Below are 19,617 nucleotides of genomic sequence, written 5' to 3' on the forward strand. Positions count from 1 at the left end.
CATGGTTTCTGCTTTTCACCCTGTGAGGTCTCTCCCTCCTCCTTGGGGCCATGGCTTATTCATCTGTTTAATCAGAGCATCTGGCCCTGTGTAGGGAACCTTGTAGGTGCCTATTAATGTTTAAATAAATATCTGTATTTATCACAACAAGCCTTGGCCCAGCCCTCACCGAGAGGCTGTGGAATAAGCAGCAGCACAGATTTTAGATTCAGTGCCCGTATCAGCCATGTGCAGGGAGGTGAGCTGGGCCAAGGAGATTCTTTCTGGGCGTCTGAGGTGGAAAACAAGCAATGAAAAGGCAGTTAACAGTGGGAGCCAAGGCTTCAAGGACATGTGGCGAAATGGACAAGCTGTGTGGACATTCAGTGTTCTTGCTTGTAACAGGGGGGCGGTTATGAAGGAGCTCAGAAGTAGAAGAAGGAGATCCCAAAATGGTGGACATGAAAGGGTTTTGTGACCTGTAAAACGAACACAGGTATCCATGATCAGTAAAGCTGATTATAGGGAGTTCTCCAGTGGCCTAGCGGTTAGGATTCCAGGCTTTCACTGCCGTTGGCGAACTGGGATCTCGCAAGCCGCGAGGCGTGGCCAGAAAAAGAAAAAAGAAAGAAAGAAAAAAGAAGAAAAAGCTGATTATAATTCTCATGCGTTTTTTGGTTTTTGTTTCTTGTTTTTGTTTTTTCAGTGTAAATATCATCAGGTATAATCTCTATGCTTTTTTTAAAAATTTTTATCAGAGTACAGTTGATTTACAATGTTGTGTTAGTTTCAGGTGTACAGCAAAGTGAATCAGTTATACATATACATATATCCACTCTTTTTAAGATTCTTTTCCCATATAGGTCATTACAGAGTACTGAGTAGAGTTCCCTGTGCTCTACAGGAGGTCCTTATTAGTAAGTCTCATGCATTGTTGCCAATCTACTTGTGTGACTGTAATAGGGAGAAGAAACTTTGTATTCTCTTACAAGTTAGTCACTAAACGAATGTTGCCTATAAGCTTAAATTACACATTATGGCCCATCTCTGGGAACCCTGCCTCCCAGGTAATGAGCATGAAGCTAAAATACCTTTGTTTAGCTCACAAGGAAACTGCCTGACCAGGCCCACCTGTGAATAGCTGCAGCAAGGAAGAAATCCCTTCTGGAGTCTGGCCAGAACCAGGACTTTACCCCCTCCTCTTTTAGTATAAAAGAAGCCTGAATTTTAACGCAGGGAAGGTGGTTCACTGGGACGCTAGTCCCCCATCTTCTCAGTCTGCCGGCTTTCTGAATAAAGTCACGATTCCCTGCCCCAGCTACTTGTTACTCGATCTGTTGGCCTGTCGTATGGCAAGCAGTATAAGCCAGCCAGGGCTCTTGCTGCTCGTGGCCGGCCAGCTCTGCTTGGGGAATTTTGGGGTAAGGCCCTAGCAGCTGTTGGGACCGCTTGTCCTGAGGATATTCCTTTTAAAGTTCCCTGAAGCTGCACTGGCTGCCCCAGCTCTTGGCAGCTGGAACAAAGGAATCAACATCTGGGAGCCGGCAGGCTCCATACAGGAGGGTAAGTCACTCCAGTGTGTAAAGCTGGAAACTTTATTTCCTCTCTGGGGCTTTTTTCTCTAGAAGAAGCCAATTTGTTTTGTATTTGAGTGGGGTGCCATGTTGGAAAGAGGATAAGAGGAAATAGTTGGTGGCCTTTTACCCAATTTGTGAACTGGTTCATTTCTTTGGCTGTGCTGGTTTGTGTGTGCTGGGTGTTTTTGTTTTCTGGGGTTTCTGGTGTTGTTGTTGTTGTTTTATTTTTGGCTGCGCTGGGTCTTAGTTGCCACATGCAGGCTCTTTTAGGTGCGGCATGCGGGATCTAGTTCCCCGACCAGGGATTGAACCCGGGCCCCCTGCACTGGGAGCGCAGAGTCTTAACCACTGGACTACCAGGGACGTCCCTGTGCTGTTTGTTTTGTTTGTCTTGTATTTATGTCTTTAAAAAATGGGGAATGGGGCTTCCCTGGTAGTGCAGTGGTTAAGAATCCGCCTGCCAATGCAGAGGACACGGGTTCGAGCCCTGGTCTGGGAAGATCCCACTTGCCGTGGAGCAACTAAGCCCGAGCACCACAACTACTGAAGCCCGTGCTCCGCAACAAGAGAAGCCACGGCAGTGACAAGCCCATGCACCACAACGAAGAGTAGCCCCCGCTCTCTGCAACTAGAGAAAGCCCGCACGCAGCAACAAAGACCCAACACAGCCATAAATAAATAAATAAATAAATAAATAAATTTTTTTGTTTTTTAAGAAATGGAGAATGGGGAGTTCCCTGGTGATCTAGTGGTTAGGATTTGGCACTTTCACTGCTGTGGCCTGGGTTCAGTCCTTAGCCGGGGAACTGAGATCCCGCAAGCCACGTGATGTGGCCAAAAAAATAAAAGGTGGGGTGGGGGGGAATGTTTCAAGTATACCTAAAGAAAGTCGTCTGAGGCACATTTTGGATAAGTGGTCTGATTATAGCTATGAAACCGTGACTAGGAAGATGAAAATGTGTGGCCACAGTAGCCGTTAGGATCCCCACGAGGGGTTTATGCAGCGTTATCCTGGAACCCTGTGTACCATATACTGCCACCTTTGCTGTGTTAATCTGTGGTCTCCGTGTCATCAGTATATGTTAAACCCCAAGACCAAACTTGAGGGTTTATTTAGGGTTTTCTGTTTGTCCTTTGGGTTTTTGGTTTCATTTTGTTTTGGTATCATTTCTTCAGTTACAGCCAAATCAGTTTTGCGATATTTAAAACTTTTACTGATGTCAGATGGAGGAAAGGAATGGAAAAAGCCTGTCTGCTCTGGTCCAAAAGTGAGACATTCCCAGGGAGAAGAGAAAGATTCCACTTGGTTCTTAAAATCACCAAAAGCCCCATTCCAGAATTCAGCCAAGTTGGTTGATGCCCAGGCAAAAAGGCATCCTTTGAATGGTTAGAGATGATCAACTGCTATTTATGGTTTTACAGTGGCTTTTGAATGGCTCGATAGCTATTCTGTGAAGAGGTGGGGAAGAATCATGAAATCCGCTATGTGCAAGCTTTTGTGCTATTACATCAGGGTGAGGAAAAGTGAGACAGTTGTCACTTTGTGGTAAAAGAAACCCAAGGGAAGGGTGAGGGATAGGTCACTCCATCCTCTGGTGGAGCCGGCTGTCCCAGCTGCTTCAGCCATTTTGCCAATACATCCACCCCTTCCACCATCTCTTGTTCCTATTTGGCCCCAATTCCTGACGCTGGGGCTCAGAAAGTGGTCAGACTGGCTCCGCCTTCTGATAGGGATCAATTAGAAAATCCTCTGTTGGGGCTTCCCTGGTGGCGCAGTGGTTGAGAATCCGCCTGCCAATGCAGGGGACGTGGGTTCGAGCCCTGGTCTGGGAAGATCTCACACGCCAGGGAGCAACTAAGCCCGCGCACCACAACTACTGAGCCTGCGCTCTAGAGCCCGTGAGCCACAACTACTGAGCCCGAGTGGCCACAACTACTGAAGCCCGTGTGCCTAGAGCCCGTGCTCCACAAGAGAAGCCACCGCAATGAGAAGCCCACGCACCACAATGAAGAGTAGCCCCCACTTGCCGCAACTAGAGAAAGCCTGCGCGCAGCAACGAAGACCCAACGCAGCCAAAAATAAATAAATAAATAAATTTATATTAAAAAAAAAGAAAATCTTGTGTTAGTTCCTGGGGCACAGGGACCTGGTCTGGTATCACCATCTAAGATGTGACCCAATTTGGGCCAGGAGGCACTCGTGGGGCAGGGCAATTTCCCTTATGCTGTTATCCCATAGGGGCCTGCAAACGGCCAGCAGACTGGGCTTCTACAGATGCAGAGTCCTTTCTCCCCCTCAGACTTGTTCATAGGGAGGATCCTCTATATGAAAGGAGAATGGTCATTGATCAGGCCAGGGAAGCAACTCCACCTAACAGACCCACATGGTACACCTGAAGCCCACTGGACCCTGATGAGAGAGGAATGCCCTTATCAGAGCACTACCATGAGTGCATCTTGGCAAGGCTTTGAAAAGGGGAATCCAAGCAAGATTTTGAACAAAATTCAAGAAATTCAGCAAAAACCAAATGAAGATTTATCAGGCCTACAGATGTTACAATGATGCAGATCCTGAGGCCCCTGAAAATACTGGAATGGTAAATTTAATCTTCATTGGGCAAAACGCCCCAGACATAAGAAGAAAATTATGAAAGTTAGGTGGTAAATTTGGAATGAACCCTTCTCCATTGGTAGATCTTGCTTTCAAAGGGTTCAACAACAGAGAACAACAACAGAAGAAAGAAGATGCAAAAGACAACGCCATTTTTCTGGCAGTGGCACTCGCCAGAAGGTGAGTGACCCAAAGAGAGGTCAGCCACCATTGGGAAAGGAACAAATGCACTTATTGTAAGGAGGAAAGGTACTGGAAAAAAAGATTGCCATAGGCTAAATAGGAAGGAAACCAATAAAAGTCAGGAGCCTCTCAGATGGTAGAAAGAGAGGAACACCCTGATAAACAAAGAGGCCCGGCGGGGGGCTCCCTTGGACTTGAGGTGCCCAATTCCAATTTCCCCACAGGAGCCCCAGGTAAAATTGACAGTGGGGAATGAGCTGATTAACTTTCTGTTACAGGTGCAACATACTCTGTGGTAAACACCAAGGTGGCACAGAAAACATTTCAATCCATCCCAGGCACAGGAGTCCTTGGAGGGGTACAAAATTGCTCATTCTTACAACCTTTAGAATGCCAACTAGGGAACCTTACCCTGAAATAGTTTCTTATAGACACCAGAGTATCCATTCCGTCTTTTGGGGCAAGATCTCCTGTGTAGAAAAGGACAAAGAAAGGCCAAAGAGTGGGGTTTCAGACCTCCCCAGATGGGGACTCAGCACAGAGGAACCTGGCAAATAGACTTTACTCAAATCCTCGAGCTGCAGGAAATTTCAGATAACCTGCTAGTATGCGTGGACACTTTGTCACGACGGGTGGAAGCATAGCCCACCTGGACAGAAAAAGCCTCAGGAGTGTTTAAAGCCCTCCTTAAGGAAATAATCCCCCAATTTGGATTAAAGCATTGCGAATTAATTGGAAAATATATTTATCCTGGAGACCACAATTGATAGGAAAAACCAAGGAAATGAACGATACATTAAAAAGGAGCATTGCTAAAATATGTCGAGAGACTAATTTAACTCAGGATAAGGCCTTGCCAGTTGCCCTGCAACTCTGGGATCAGAGTGGCTCCCAGAAGCAGGCTTAAATTAAGCCCCTTTGAAATGCTGTACGGTAGGCCATTCAAGGTGTCTGCCCAGGCAGGAGAATCTGCAAATGCTCTAAAAGACCCAGCAATTGCCAATTATATTAAAACTTTGGGCACTATACTAACCTCTGTTCATGAGTTTGCCTCCAGCAGGTCTGCCTACCCAACTAACGTAGCCTTACATCCATTCTGACCTGGGACCGAGTCTTCCTTAAAACCTGGAGAGAACCAGGGCCTGAACTTCAGCTGACTGCAAGGTGAATAGGACCACACATGGTATTAACTTACCACACACTTGTCTGTAAAGTTAGCTGGGGTAAAGCTGTGGATTCATCATCACACTCGGATTAAAGCAGCACCACTGTCATCAAAAAATGACCCAATTTTTTTTTTTTATAAAGGAACTCCTTTATTTTATTTATTTATTTATTTATTTATTTATTTATTTATTTATTTATTTATGGCTGTGTTGGGTCTTCGTTTCTGTGCAAGGGCTTTCTCTAGTTGTGGCAAGCGGGGGCCACTCTTCATTGCGGTGCGCGGGCCTCTCACTATCGCGGCCTCTCTTGTTGCGGAGCACAGGCTCCAGACGCGCAGGCTCAGTAGTTGTGGCTCACGGGCTTAGTTGCTCCACAGCATGTGGGATCTTCCCAGACCAGGGCTCGAACCCGTGTCCCCTGCATTGGCAGGCAGATTCTCAACCACTGCGCCACCAGGGAAGCCCATGACCCAATTTCTGAGATGCCTAGAGAGTAATGGGTTTGTGAACCCTTAGATGACTTAAGGTTGCTCTTTATAATCTCAATACTTTAAAAAATTTCATTGTAGCTGAAGAAGGGTCAACCTATTTGTTTAATTTTGTCCAAATAAATAGCACAGGAATTTAGTGTAATTCTGGCACAAAGTTAATTAATAGATAAGTATTGGGAACTGGAACCAATACCCCAAATTAAGTTGCAAATTAGACAACAAAGGGCTAAGGGGTTTCATCAGGTTCAAACAGTTGTAGATTAAAAAGGAAAGGGGATTGTACAACTGACTAAAGATTTTAAGGAATAGTCCCTGTCCAAGGCTGATCAATTCCATTCCATAATCACCTCTTTGTCACCCCTGTTCACCAGGTAGTAGAGCGGGCTTTGTCCTTTCTCCCACAGGATTGTGGAATGGATCATTGACAGTGGGGAATTGTAATAGGGAAGAACCTTTGTGTTCTATTACATTAATTACTAAAGGAATGTTGCCTGTAAGCTTAAATCATACATAATGGCCCATCTCTGGGAACCCTACCTCCCAGGTAATGAGCATTAAGCTAAAATACCTTTGTTTAGCTCACGGGAAACATCCTGACAGGGTCCACCTGTAAGTGGCTGCAGGAAGGAAGAAATTTTTTCTTTTTCTTGGCTGTGTGTTGGGTCTTCGTTGCTGCACACGGGCTTTCCCCAGTTGCAGCGAGTGGGGGCTACTCTTCGTTGCGCTGCACGGGCCTCTCACTGCAGTGGCTTCTCTTGTTGCGAAGCACGGGCTCCAGGTGCGCGGGCTTCAGCAGTTGTGACGCGCGGGCCTAGCTGCTCCGCGGCATGTTGGAGCTTCCCAGACCGGAGCTTGAACCCGTGTGCCCTGCATTGGCAGGTGGACTCCCAACCACTGTGCCACCAGGGAAGTCCAGAAAGGAGGAAATTAACATATCCCCTCCAGAGTCTGGCAGGAACCAGGACTACCTCCTCACCTTTTAGCATAAAAGAAGCCTGGGGCTTCCCTGGTGGCGCAGTGGTTGAGAGTCTGCCTGCCAATGCAGGGGACACGAGTTCGAGCCCTGGTCTGGGAGGATCCCACATGCTGCGGAGTGACTAGGCCCGTGAGCCACAATTGCTGAGCCTGCGGGTCTGGAGCCTGTGCTCTGCAACAAGAGAGGCTGCGATAGTGAGAGGCCTGTGCACCACGATGAAGAGTGGCCCCCACTTGCCGCAACTAGAGGAAGCCCTCGCGCAGAAACGAAGACCCAACACAGCCATAAATAAATAAATAAATAAATAAATAAATAAATTTAAAAAAAAAGAAGCCTGAATTCTGACTCAGGGAAGATGGTTCATTGAGACACTAGTCCACCATCTTCTTGGTCTGCTGGCTTTCCAAATAAAGTTGCTATTCCTTGCCCCAACAACTTGTCACTTGATTTATTGGCCTGTCATGAGGTGAGCAGTAGGAGCTTGGACTCAGTAACGTGACCTTGGACCTGACCTGGAGTCCTCTTTCATACATTCTGGATGATGGTAACTGCTTTGCTGGATCGGTGTGAGGAAGCAGTGTGTAAGGCAGAAAAAGTGCTTCCTACCCCATAAGGAAACATATGGGGAGTTTCTTAAATAAAGCAGATTCCTGGCACCCCATCTCTGCCATCTTACTGAATTGGGATTCTTTGGGGATGGAGCCTAGGAAACTGAATTTTTATTTATTTATTTATTTATTTATTTATTTTTGGCTGTGTTGGGTCTTCGGTTCTGTGCAAGGGCTTTCTCTAGTTGCGGCAAGTGGGGGCCACTCTTCATCGCGGTGCGCGGGCCTCTCACCATTGCGGCCTCTTGTTGCGGAGCACAAGCTCCAGACGCGCAGGCTCAGTAGTTGTGGCTCACGGGCCTAGTCGCTCCGCGGCATGTGGGATCTTCCCAGGCCAGGGCTCGAACCCGTTTCCCCTGCATTGGCAGGCGGATTCTCAACCACTGCGCCACCAGGGAAGCCCGAAACTGAATTTTAAATAAGCATCTCCAGTGATTGATTAAGGTGGTCCAAGGAGACTTAGGAAAGACTGAAAGGTGTGTGTGTGTGTGTGTGTGTGTGTGTGTGTGTGTGTGTGTGTGTGTTTGGGGTGGGGAAGACAGTACTTTCATATGTGGCCACAAGGAGGCAGCAGAGAGATGAGAAACTGGTGTCTCCGGTGAGTGCCCCGCCCCCCCCTCCCCCCCTCCCCCCTCCCCCCCCTCCCCCGACCGGCTGAGAGTGGGCAGACATGGGGATGGGTTGCAGGAGGCGGTGGGCCCTGTACTGTGGCACCCTCTCCTTTGCCAGGTGGAGTTTGTTACTGCAGACTAACCCCCTGTGACCGCCTGTCTCATTACCAGATTTTATGGACACTGCTTTTGCCAAACTCTGCCGGCAGAAACTGTGTGTGACCTTGGTTGGGCTGTGGGTGGTGGTGAGTATGGGCGGCAAGCGATGTCACCTGCACAGGGCAGCTGACTCAAAGGACACCAGTGCATTATTGGAAAGCAGGGCCCTCCACACCCCCACTGCCAGCCTTGTGGTTCCAGGTGTTTCTTAAAAGACCTGTCCACCTGCATCAGGCCTGTTCCAGTCATGAGGGGATTGGGTCTGTGGCTGGGGAGCTAGCCGAAGCCCAGGCAAAGGCTGCTGGGATGGGGTGAGGGCAGGGAACTCAGGATGGGGCAGCTGCCTCTGGAAGAAGCCAAGATGTCCCTGGCTGCCGTAGGGGTAGTAAGAGGATTAGGTGTCAGTCCCTAACCCAGCCCGGAACTAACACCCTCCTCCACTAACAGCCCCCTCCCCCCACTCACGGCACCCTGGCCTGCCCCCGTCGGAGCCTGCCAAAGCTCAGAATAACCCCGGGGACCAGACAGTGGGATGGCAGGGACTCTGCTCAGCGCCCTGCTCCTCTTGCAGCTCCTCGGTATGGACCAGGGTCGGGGGAAGTGGTCGGACACACACACGGGATACTGACATAAAGGGACAGGACAAAGACAGACTAAGATGTAGACGGAGACACGCTATTTGGTCCCCAGGCACATCACTGGTTCGGGAGGCAGACACGGAAAAATACACAGCCTCAGACAGAGACAGAGAAGCAGAGCCACGCAGATCCAGAGGCAGAGAGGAGAGGCTCCTTAGCCTCTCCATTTCCAGTGACCCCACTGCTTGGCCCCATCCCCAGGCGGAGGTGAAGGGAAGAACGAGGAGCTGCGTCTTTACCACCACCTCTTCGACAACTACGACCCAGGACGCCGGCCAGTGCAGAAACCTGGGGACACCGTCACCATCACCCTCAAAGTCACCCTGACCAACCTCATCTCACTGGTAAGATACCCCCACCGTCACCCCAAGCGCCATCTCTGAGCCTAAAATCCCACTTCTGGTCCCAACCGCTGAGCTCTATCCTAAAGCTGGCTTCCATCATCCTGTCTCCCATCCGCAGAATGAGAAAGAGGAGACCCTCACCACCAACGTCTGGATTGGAATCGTGAGTGGAGTCTGGGGAACAGTGTGAGGTCTTGTCCAGGGGACCCTTTTCTCCCAAACTCCTCTTGGGCACCAAGGCACACGTCCTTCCGTCCCCCTCCCCCACCCCTAGGACTGGCATGATTACCGACTCAACTACAGCAAGGGCGATTTTGGGGGCATAGAAACCCTGCGGGTCCCTTCAGAACTCGTATGGCTGCCAGAGATTGTGCTGGAAAACAAGTGAGGACGGGGCCAGACTGGAGGGGAAGCCGAGGCCCGGGGGGCTGGGCTGGACCTGGTTGGGGCAGGTTGCTTGGAGGGAGAGGGGGCCACAGATCTGCGCAAACCCTCGGTTTCCCGGAGCCCACAGTATCGACGGCCAGTTCGGTGTGGCCTATGAAGCCAACGTGCTGGTCTCGGAGGGCGGCTACGTGAGCTGGCTGCCCCCGGCCATCTACCGCAGTATCTGCGCCGTGGAGGTCACCTACTTCCCTTTCGACTGGCAGAACTGCTCGCTTGTTTTCCGGTGGGAAGCAGCCCGGACCTTTGTGGAATTACGGGGGCAGGGGGTGGGGCCAGGTGTGTGTGTGGGGGTGACTTCTAATCCGGGGTGGGGCTTTGTGCTGGAGGTGGAGCTAGACATTCGAATGGGGTAAGGCCGCCCTAGCGGGTTAGAAGTAGTTGTAGAAACCCAGGTGTGGAAGTGAGGCCTGGGTTGCCGGGTGGAGCTTAATTCCCCTGCCAGATCCCTGCTTCCAGGACGGGGCCTGAGGCTGAGGCCCGAGTCCCAGCCTCTGGGGTGGGGGGTCCGGGCTCTGGCTCCGCAGCTCGCAGACGTACAGTGCAGAAGAGGTGGAGCTCGTCTTTGCTGTGGACGACGATGGCGACACCATCAGCAATATAGATATCGACTCTGAGGCCTATACTGGTGAGGCCCCCTCCTGCTCCAAAAAAACTCGCTTCTAGAAGGGTCCAGAGAGGGGACTTGCAGAGTGGAGCTGCCCCAAGCCATCGATGCTGGGATTGACTGTGGCAACCCTGCTTTAACTTGACCCTTTCCTGAAATCATTCTTGATCGTCGGACTAGTCCAGCTTCCTCGCTTGTGGTGGTTCCCTAACCTCTCTGGGCATGCCCCTTTCTGACCAGCCCAAGCAATCCAGACCACCTGCCCCACCCACCCTTGTCCAGACGGTCTGCATCCTCTCCTCGCCTGGAGTTGCAGGCCCCCCGCGGTCAGATAGGGGACGGAGAGCAGAGCAGCGCGCACCACCCCCGAGAGCCAGCTGACCGCACCTCCCGTCCTGCAGAGAACGGTGAGTGGGCCATCAACTTCTGCCCCGGGGTGATCCGCCGCCACGACGGTGGCTCTGCTGATGGTCCAGGGGACACTGAAGTCATCTACACGCTCATCATTCGCCGGAAGCCGCTCTTCTACGTTATTAACATCATCGTGCCTTGCGTGCTCATCTCGGGCCTAGTGCTGCTCGCCTATTTCCTGCCGGCACAGGGTATAGAGTCGCCCAGACCCCAAACCCGGGCTCCCTCCTGGGGGGCGGGGCCTGCTCTCACCAGGCACTCCCTCCAGCCGGCGGCCAGAAATGCACCGTCTCCATCAACGTCCTGCTCGCCCAGACCGTCTTCTTGTTCCTAATTGCCCAGAAAATCCCAGAGACATCTCTGAGCGTGCCGCTGCTGGGCAGGTGGGGGCAGAGTGGATCCCGGTGGTGCCTACGTGGGGCGTGGCCAGTGAAGGGCGGAGCCAGACGAGCATGGGGTGGAGCCAAGGGGCTCGTTGGGGAGGGGCGGGCAGGGCCAAAACCTAATGACTCGGAGAAGCCCCAGCTGTCTCATCGCCGCCTGGGCTTTATTTGGACACGGGGTCGGGCTGGGATGGTGGTGGCTTCTCCGGTCCCTCGTACTCCGTACTGCTGCTGGACGCCACCTGGAGGTCTCCGGAGTATCTCTGTTGGGGGCGGGCCGGCTTAGTGCCCACCCAGCCCCGCCGCCTCTGGCCCCCACCTCTCTCCTCATCTTCAACTCACCGGCTCCCCGGGGGTTCCAAGGCCCAGCTGGCGTCGCCACTGTTGCAGGAATGAGGCGGATCCCTGCAGACCTCGTCCACACGGGCATAGCCGCGCCCCCTGGACCAGAAGCCGAGCGCTCGTGCCTGCCGTAGACCCCGCTTGCCGAGCCCCCTGCCCCGCGGCCTGGGCTACCAGGGCCAGGGCTCCACCCGGATCCCCGGCGTCTGGGGCCGGGCCAGGGTCGCCGTCTAGTCGCCGCACCTCCTGCTGCACCCACAGGGCTGAGATCTGCAGCGGGGGTACAGGAGTTGGCGGGGGTGCAGAGGTCCCTGCTCCTGCCGCTCCATCCCCCTTCCCCGCCCCTCCTCAGCACCCCCGGAACCCCACCTCTAACAAGGTGGCCCCGAAGTTCACTACGCTGGCCGCGGCTTCTCTTAGCACCAGCCCCAGGGTGGGCTTCGGGGCGGGCGGCTTCTCTGGCTCTCGCGGCTCCAGGGACTAAGGCTCTCTGAACCGCTGCTCCATATATTCATGGGCTGCGGCCACAAGTTCCGGGGAAGATAGACGCGGGGGCTGGAGGGCCACCTGGAAAAGCACAGGGACTGTGGGGTCATCAGGTCCTAGGGCAGAGGTAATGGGGGGGACGCTGGAAACCTTCCCAGAGCGTTTCGAGGTGCCACCCTTGGGGGTGGAGGGTGGGTATTGGCGTAGGCGCACCTCCGTGGAGCTGTGGAAGTGGTAGACCCACAGCAGGGTTTCCAGGGAGCTGGGGGGTCCCCTTCATGGTTGCCACTGGCGGTGCGAGTGGGGAGAAGGGCGGAGGGGACGCGTCTGGCCCCGCAGAGGAGGAGCAGCTAAGGGGCGTAACTCCACCCCTTGCGGAGAGGTGCGTTTGTGAGGTCAGAGGACAAGTGGCCCCCTCGGTGGCTCAGGAGAAGTGGGGAGGCTGCGACGTCACGAACTCTGGGCTCCTCAGGTACCTCATTTTCGTCATGGTGGTTGCCACACTAATTGTCATGAATTGCGTTATCGTGCTCAACGTGTCTTGTCGGACGCCCACCACTCACGCCATGTCCCCGCGGCTGCGCCACGTAAGCACCGTTTGGCGGGGAGGGGGGGGTCTCCGGCCGGGAGGCGGGGCTTCGAGCTAACCTCCCCGCCGCCCCAACCCGGCCGCCCGCCCGCCCCCAGGTCTTACTGGAGCTGCTGCCCCAACTCCTGGGCTCGGGCGCACCCTCCGAGGTCCCCCGGGCCGCCTCGCCCCCAAGGCGGGCGTCGTCCTTGGGCCTACTGCTCCGCGCGGAGGAGCTGATACTGAAAAAGCCGCGGAGCGAGCTCATGTTTGAGGGGCAGAGGCACCGGCACGGGACCTGGACTGGTGAGCAGTGGCCCGAGCGGGCCAACGGGGGTGCCTGCAGCGGGAGAGGCTCCTAATCACCCCCCACCCCTCGGGGTCGCTCCCACCAGCTGCCCTCTGCCAGAGCCTGGGCGCCGCCGCCCCCGAGATCCGCTGCTGTGTGGATGCCGTGAACTTCGTGGCCGAGAGCACGCGAGACCAGGAGGCCACCGGCAAGGTGGGGCAGGAGCCGGAGAGGCTAGGTGGGGAGTTGCTGGGGGTCTCCGCTCTCCCTGACTCGTAGCAGGTTCCTGCAGCTTTTAGGGACTCAACTTTGCCCGCCCCTTCCCCAGGAGGTGTCCGACTGGGTGCGCATGGGGAAGGCCCTTGACAACATCTGCTTCTGGGCCGCTCTGGTGCTCTTCCTTATCGGCTCCAGCCTCATCTTCCTTGGGGCCTACTTCAACCAAGTGCCCGAACTGCCCTACCCGCCCTGTATGTAGGCATGAGCCTGCAGCCATGGTGACAAACGTTCCCATCCATCTCCAGGAGGAAATCTGAAAAACAAGTTGCTCCCATTGCTTTATTATGATCCTTTCGTACTGCTAATGATAAATCTGTATTTAGCTTCGCCAGAGTCGTATGTGCACATGTGTGTAGGTCTGACCACAGGGCAGACATCAGAAGGAGCTGGCAGATGGTTCAGGCAGGCTGTTGCATGTCAACCCTCCAGAAGGCAAGAACCAACCTCAATTCAGTCTTCCTGACCTCCCAGTTTTTCCTGGACCCCAGCCCCATGTGACCCTCTAGCCCTGTGAGCCTCTAAAAGATCTTTATCCATTTGTTGCCAAACAGGAGAGACCCCCCCCCCCCGCCCCCGCCCCCGCCCCATGCAGGACTTGCATATAGAGAGGCTAGAGCCAGGTGCCTTCATGGCCTGGCCAGGCTGGAGTGGGTGGAAACCAAATGGCCCCTGTGCAGGGCCCCACACGTTTAAGGCTGAGGATGCCCCGGCCCTCCCTCAGTTGTTTCCTCTAGGTTTTCTTGGTCCAGCAGTGCCCAACCACCCCCTCTCCACCAAGGCTCACTCACTGCAGATTCCACCCCACCCTGCCCCCTTCATCCCAGCAATGCTGGCGGGCCCTGGCTAGTACCTAGGATGCTGAGAAAACAGAAAAACATAAGGCCTGAAATGGTGGGAGCTGGTTGAATTGTCTTTATTAACAAACAGAGATCTCCAAGGCCACTACATTGAGGAGTGGTGGGGGCAGGGAGGGGCCGGGGCTACTTGCTGCTCACACTATATACAGATGCAAGCAAGGGGGTATGGAGGGTGAGAGCTCCCTGCTCCCTCCCTCCACCAGGGAAGGGCAGAGGCTAGAAGAGACAGGGGTTGGAAAGGGGTAAATGTTTTGGCTGGCGGGGTCCCCCCTCCATTCCCTGGGGTTTGGGGGGAGGGGAATCATTAAAGTGCTTTCAGAGAATGAGGAAATGGTCCCTGCCCCTGGAGTGGCTGGTGACCCCCCCTAAAACCTGGGGCCCAGTGACCCCCCCCAGGGTCTGGTACATTCAAGGGGGGAGCCGGCTCCCCTGACGTGCAAATAAAGGGGCCCAGGGCCCTGCCGAGTCAGCAGCAGTGGGGTATGGGGTCCAAGCCCCAAGCACTCTCCTCTTAAGTGGAGAAGGGGGGGGTGGGGCTAGGCCCACTCAATTCCTGGTAAGGGGAAGCTGTGCCTCTCCCCAGAAGTTGGGACAGGCACAGTTTTGGGGAGAGAACATGTTGGGGAAGAGGATGGTCACGTGATCACAAAAGCATCAGGGGTCAGAGGTCACGTTCCCAGCAGGCTCCAGTGAATCAAACCAGTAAAAGCAAAGCCCAGGGAGGGAAAAGAAGGGCGGCCCGGGAAGTCTGGGTGTGGGGGGGGGGAGAGCTGGTCCACGTGGGACAGCCCCGTCCAGGGCCCTGTCACCAGTTCATGATGCAGTTACGGTTCAGGGTCATGAAGTAAACTTGGCTGCTGCCCCCGGAGCGGACTGAGGCAAAAAACACCTGGGTGGGGTAGGAGCAGAAGTCACCAAGGGATGTGGGGTGGGGGGAGCGTCTCAATTAACTGGGAGAAGAGAAAAGAGAGAGCGAGCGAGAAACTGCAGAATGGAGTCCCTCAGAGTGCCCCCTATCCCCTCCGAAAGGCGGGAACACCTGGGGAAGTGGGCAGCAGGCAGACCTCCCGGGTGAAGGAATCTGGAGAGTTCTCAGAGAGGGAACACGAGGGAAGGGCAAGCTGTGACCACACAGTGCGCTCCCTAGAGACCTCCTTTCAGGAAGACCCAGAACCACCCCTCCCCCAGCTCTGCCCAGGGGCCCAGGTCCTGGGGGCCCACCCAGTGCAGGAGCCTGGGCCCCTTGTCATTCCCACCTTGTCGTTCCGCTCACACAGGAACTTGAGCCTCTGGGCTCGTTTGTGCATGAAGACCCCGTCTAGGTGGCCCGTCTCCACGGAGCGGATCTCAATGGCTTTCTCACCCCAGCCCATGATCTGGTTGGAGCAGATATAGGCTGGGGGGGAAGGGAGTGGAGGGGCAGTGAGTGGGCTGCAGCCCAGCTTGGTCGGGGACACAGGCTTGGAGGGCGGGCACCTCACTCACCCACAGAGGTGGGCATCTCGCCCCACTGCAGCACCACGTCCTTAATGATCCGCCCATACGTGTTGACATAGACGCCCTCGTCCTCGTAGCACAGCAGCATCTCCATGCCATCCGTGTTGGGGAGGAAGATGATGGCGTGGGGCGTGATCTGGCTCTGGATCTGGGGAGGAGAAGGTGGGCTGGAGGCCCCGAGTCTAGGGCACAGACTGGTGGCCCCAGTCTGTCCGCAGCCCTGCCAAGCTTACGTGCACAGGGATGTAGATGTCATAGCTGTTCCCCGAGTCGACATCCACAGCATGGAAGCCGGCGCTGGAGCCATAGATGACCTTGAGCCTCTGTCCCTCCTCTACCGTCAGGTCCACCAGCAGAGGGCGGTGTGGGAGGTCAGCAAAGGACTATGGAGGACAGAAGAGCTCAGGGGACGCGGGTGGAGGAGCCAGACCTCGGAATAGTGTTGGGGGCTGAGGCTGGGGTTACCTTGAAAGCCATGAATTTGTGGTAAGGTTTGGGGGCCCAAGCATACACCTCCACAGAGTTCTTCAGGGCAATGACCAGGAATTTGATGCGTTCATATTTCACTGGGGGCAGGAAAGAAGAGGGATGCAGAAACTTCCCTTCTTGGGCTGCAGCCCCTCCCACAGGTCTGTCTATACCCCCAACTGTGTGCCCCCCATCTCTGGCTACAAGGCTTTCTTAGCCCAGGCCCCTGTTTCTTTCTCTTCTCATAAACAAATGTGCCCCAGCCACTGTGTCGTGACCTCCTCACCAACACGGTAGTGCCCGCAGCCCTCCATGTCCCCCACAGTGGTCCAGCCCTGCTTCTTCTCCACTTCTGGGTCATTGTGCAGGATCTTGTTCCGGAGCCAGGACAAATAATATACCCGCAGTTTGTTCCTTTTCCCTGAGGGACAGACACACACACACCCCTCATCGGAGGTCCAGCTTCCGCCTCCCCGCCGTCCTTCGTGTGCGAACCACGAGGGGTGAGAAAGTGCGGCCCCACCTTCCAGCTCCTGGACCACGGCTGCCCTCCTCCCAGACTGAAGGTGGTGACGGAGGGCCCAGGGGCTGAGCCCTCCTCCTGGCCCTGCCCTCCACACACACCTGAGATGGTGATGAGCAGGTTGAGTCCCTCCAGCACATCCATTTGCTGGAAGCGTCGCCGCCCGATGAGTCCATACACCTTGCCCTGCCCACTTCGGTCCAGCAACATCAGCCCATTCTCCGTGCCCACCAGCAGGTTGACCCCTGCAATAGGAGCCCTTGGGCAGATCAGAGGCAGAGCCAGGCCCTCGCCTGACCAGGAGCACGGGTGCACACCAGGCCCCTCTTTTCCTTCCCGGTCCTGGCTTACCCCAAAGGGCCGCACAGAGGATCTCGGAATTGAACCGCTTCTTGTACTTCCGAATCTCGGGGGTTTCGCTGTGGGCCCGGGTGTTGGTGGGGTTCACGTTGACCACAGAGCCTTTCCTCACGTCATACTGCAGCTGATCGAGCCGACTGCCCTCTCCACCCACCAGGGCTGCCAGAAGGACGAGAGGAACGGGCAGTGGGCTGCAGCCCTCTCACCCCGTCTCTCTTTACTCCACACCCCAGAATACTCAGAACGAAAGGGAAAGACTGGAGAACGGAGGAGGCACCTGGAGGAGTTTAAACAGGGCCAGAAGGACTGGCACAGTCCTCGTTCTGTCATGTGAGTCCCTGGGCCACCACTGAGCATCTTTTCTCTTGGGTCAAGGGGGTCCCTTCGTGCCAGGGCAGGTTCAGGCCACAGGGGAGGCCGTGACCGCTTTGTGAAGCCCAGTCATCAGAGGCCCACCCGTGCCCATCTCCAGATCTCTCGTCTCACCTGTGATGGGGATGGTGTCCCCACTGCCTCCAGGCTGGTAGATCCCCAGGTCCACAAACATCGTGAACGAGCTCTTGCCAGGGGCCTTTACCAGCCCACGAGACTGGTACTGCGGGGTGGGGGCGGCAGTGAGGCAGACACACCAGACCCCAGCCCTTGCCCTCCCCCTCCTGTTGTACCCTGCCCAACCAGCTCCCCAGGGCTCCACCCTGCTGACTGCAGTGCCCCCAGCACCCCTGGGTCTCCTGCCCACGGCCAGTGATCTCTTCTCGCCCTGTGGAGCCACCTTCACTGACTTACATCACTGCCTCCATCCTTCAAGGGGGGGCTTTGACCTTTGCTGCTCTCGGTGGGCGAGTGGCTGGGTTGGACCACATCTGGCAGGTTTGTGTAACCGTTGCTATCAGCATGCAGCAGGCTTCGCTCCTCTTCAGGGGTCTAAAGGAACAGACAGAAGGGGGCCAGTGCTGGGGCCAATGAGGTGCATGGCAGGCTGGGGAAGAACGGGGGGGCCCACTCACACGCTGGACCACCATGGTGCCACCCCCATAAGGGGTCTGGGTCCCGGCTATCTCCTCCACGTCATGGACCACCATGGTGCTGACGCTGTCTGTGTCTCCATCGCTGCTATGGGAGAGAGGAAGGTCAGGAGGCCCTCCAGGCCCTGCCTGCCACCCAAGTGCCACCCGAGTGCCACAGGGAGCAGACAAGAGCCGGAGGACTGGTGCCTTCAGTGTCTGTTGGAACACGACGCACTCAGCCCTCACCCGGCGGCCCTTGCCCCCTGCCCAGCACTCGGGGAGGGCTGGCCGCACAGAGGCACCTGAAGAGGCCCCCCAACTGACAGGACAGTGAGAGAGAGCTGGGGACACCAGCCCCCAGCCCTGTACCCCGTTCTCTAGGGAAGGCGAGGAAGAACTGACCAGCAGTGATAGCCGGGGACCCTCCTCTGGGAAAAGGGAACCACTTTTCCTCAAGCTTGCTGCAACTCCCCCGCCCCCAGGATGCCCCATACCGGCCACCAGGGGTATCTCTGCTCCCCTCTGACGGTTCGCCGTTGCTCTCCTCCTCGTCGTCCTCGCTGCTCTCCACCTCCTCGCTGGATGACGAGTAGTCCATGGCCTTCTTGGGAGGCCGGGGGGCCTCGTCCAGGGTCCGCTCTTTCAGCAATACAAAATCCTGCAGGGGAGGAGCTGCGTGAGGGGAGAGGCGGTGGTACGAAGGAGGCCAGAGGAGGGCAGGGCAACAGGAGGGGCTCCCGCCAGCAGGCCCCTGCTCACTAACCTCACCAATGGCTCGCTTATAGCTCTGGGAGGGGCCGTGGGGGAAGAAAGGCAGCCAAGAAGAGGCAGGAGAGAGGTTAAGAAAGGTTAGTAACTGAGAAGCGCTCCCCTGCTAGCCCACAGACCCTCCAGTCACAGATTAATGAAGGCCCTGACCCTGGAACCCAGCTCCCTGGGGCTCAAGAGGCTCCACATCGGCCCCAAAGCCCCAAACTGGGAGAAGGCAGGGCCGGAGGTGCCACCCGATGACTTACTGCGGGCCGGCCTGGCCGCGAGCGGTGGTCATCGGGCTTGGCTTTGTTCCCAGGAGAGAGCACGGGGGAGCTGTCCAGTTTGGAGGAGGCTAGAGGTGGCGGGGTGGGGGGAGGGAGGTCACTGACACCGGCACAGGGGGTGGCCTCGAGCCCAGCCTGGTCCCCACCCGCCCCCCCCCCCCAGTCGAGAGCAGCCAAAGGCAAGGTCCACCCCAACGGAGGCTGCCGTGACGCCCAGCTCACATACCTCCCACCCGGTTCCGCTCCAGTGAGCCAGCCTGGGGGAGGCGCCCGTGAGAGGCGGGGAGGACGCTGTCCGAGCGCTCCCAGCCAGGGTCACTCCTCCTGAGGTCAGGGTTACTGTGGGAGGGGCAGAGGCAGGGTCAGGGAGACGGATGTCCCCGCCTGGGGATGCTGAGCCGCGCCGCAGAGCGAGCCATCACCAGGGGGAAGCAGGTGGCAGAAGTGAGGGTGGGAGTGAGTAGTGGGGGGACAACTCCATTACCTACAAGCGTTGGGCGGGCCAGGGGGCTGAGCGGGGGGCCCTGGAGGCTTGGGGTTGCCCCGCTCTGCCCGCCTTTGCAGATAGATTTGCCAGGCGGAGTTGCTGCGAGGTCTGTGGAGGGAGCACAGGGGTGCCGGGGGCGGGGGCAGGGAGGGGGCTGAGGTGACTGGGTCGGGGCTTGCCCACCCCTAGGCGGGTAACCTGGCAAACTCCCCTCCGCCCCCCACGCCGC

General features: G+C 55.8%; 2 protein-coding genes across 16 annotated transcripts in view; one reads left to right on the top strand and one right to left on the bottom strand.

Moving 5' to 3' along the window:
* The first annotated feature begins 8,711 nt into the window (after positions 1 to 8,711).
* CHRNE (cholinergic receptor nicotinic epsilon subunit) lies at positions 8,712 to 13,481 on the top strand. Of its 2 annotated transcripts, XM_059907824.1 has the most exons (12): positions 8,712 to 8,939; positions 9,201 to 9,343; positions 9,462 to 9,506; positions 9,618 to 9,727; positions 9,858 to 10,013; positions 10,315 to 10,415; positions 10,796 to 10,996; positions 11,074 to 11,188; positions 12,489 to 12,603; positions 12,704 to 12,890; positions 12,980 to 13,086; positions 13,202 to 13,481. In XM_059907824.1, the coding sequence occupies exons 1-12, from the start codon at positions 8,894 to 8,896 to the stop codon at positions 13,349 to 13,351; spliced, it is 1,476 nt and encodes a 491-aa protein (XP_059763807.1). In that variant the 5' UTR covers positions 8,712 to 8,893; the 3' UTR covers positions 13,352 to 13,481. The 2 variants fall into 2 exon arrangements, with proteins under 2 accessions (XP_059763807.1, XP_059763808.1); XM_059907825.1 differs by lacking the exon at positions 9,858 to 10,013 and having other exon boundaries at positions 8,713 to 8,939.
* Positions 13,482 to 14,041: 560 nt separating this feature from the next.
* Positions 14,042 to 19,617, bottom strand: part of MINK1 (misshapen like kinase 1) — a 50,282-nt gene continuing 44,706 nt past the window's right edge. For 4 of the 14 annotated variants that reach the window (XM_059907812.1, XM_059907814.1, XM_059907810.1 and 1 more), the window contains 16 exons: positions 19,386 to 19,496; positions 19,128 to 19,240; positions 18,881 to 18,969; positions 18,628 to 18,651; positions 18,359 to 18,522; positions 17,865 to 17,970; positions 17,644 to 17,781; positions 17,344 to 17,452; positions 16,849 to 17,016; positions 16,599 to 16,742; positions 16,261 to 16,395; positions 15,972 to 16,072; positions 15,740 to 15,889; positions 15,495 to 15,654; positions 15,266 to 15,405; positions 14,042 to 14,898 (listed from right to left, as the gene is read on the bottom strand). In XM_059907812.1, the coding sequence (XP_059763795.1) occupies positions 14,815 to 14,898; positions 15,266 to 15,405; positions 15,495 to 15,654; positions 15,740 to 15,889; positions 15,972 to 16,072; positions 16,261 to 16,395; positions 16,599 to 16,742; positions 16,849 to 17,016; positions 17,344 to 17,452; positions 17,644 to 17,781; positions 17,865 to 17,970; positions 18,359 to 18,522; positions 18,628 to 18,651; positions 18,881 to 18,969; positions 19,128 to 19,240; positions 19,386 to 19,496 (1,936 nt within the window). In that variant the 3' untranslated portion in view covers positions 14,042 to 14,814. Of the gene's footprint in view, positions 14,899 to 15,265; positions 15,406 to 15,494; positions 15,655 to 15,739; positions 15,890 to 15,971; positions 16,073 to 16,260; positions 16,396 to 16,598; positions 16,757 to 16,848; positions 17,017 to 17,343; positions 17,453 to 17,643; positions 17,782 to 17,864; positions 17,971 to 18,358; positions 18,523 to 18,627; positions 18,652 to 18,880; positions 18,970 to 19,127; positions 19,241 to 19,385; positions 19,497 to 19,617 lie in introns of those variants that run through there. The other 10 variants (XM_059907819.1, XM_059907817.1, XM_059907813.1 and 7 more) reach the window with 6 other exon arrangements.

Source organism: Balaenoptera ricei, chromosome 20, assembly GCF_028023285.1.
Source record: "Balaenoptera ricei isolate mBalRic1 chromosome 20, mBalRic1.hap2, whole genome shotgun sequence".
Lineage (NCBI taxonomy): Eukaryota > Metazoa > Chordata > Mammalia > Artiodactyla > Balaenopteridae > Balaenoptera > Balaenoptera ricei.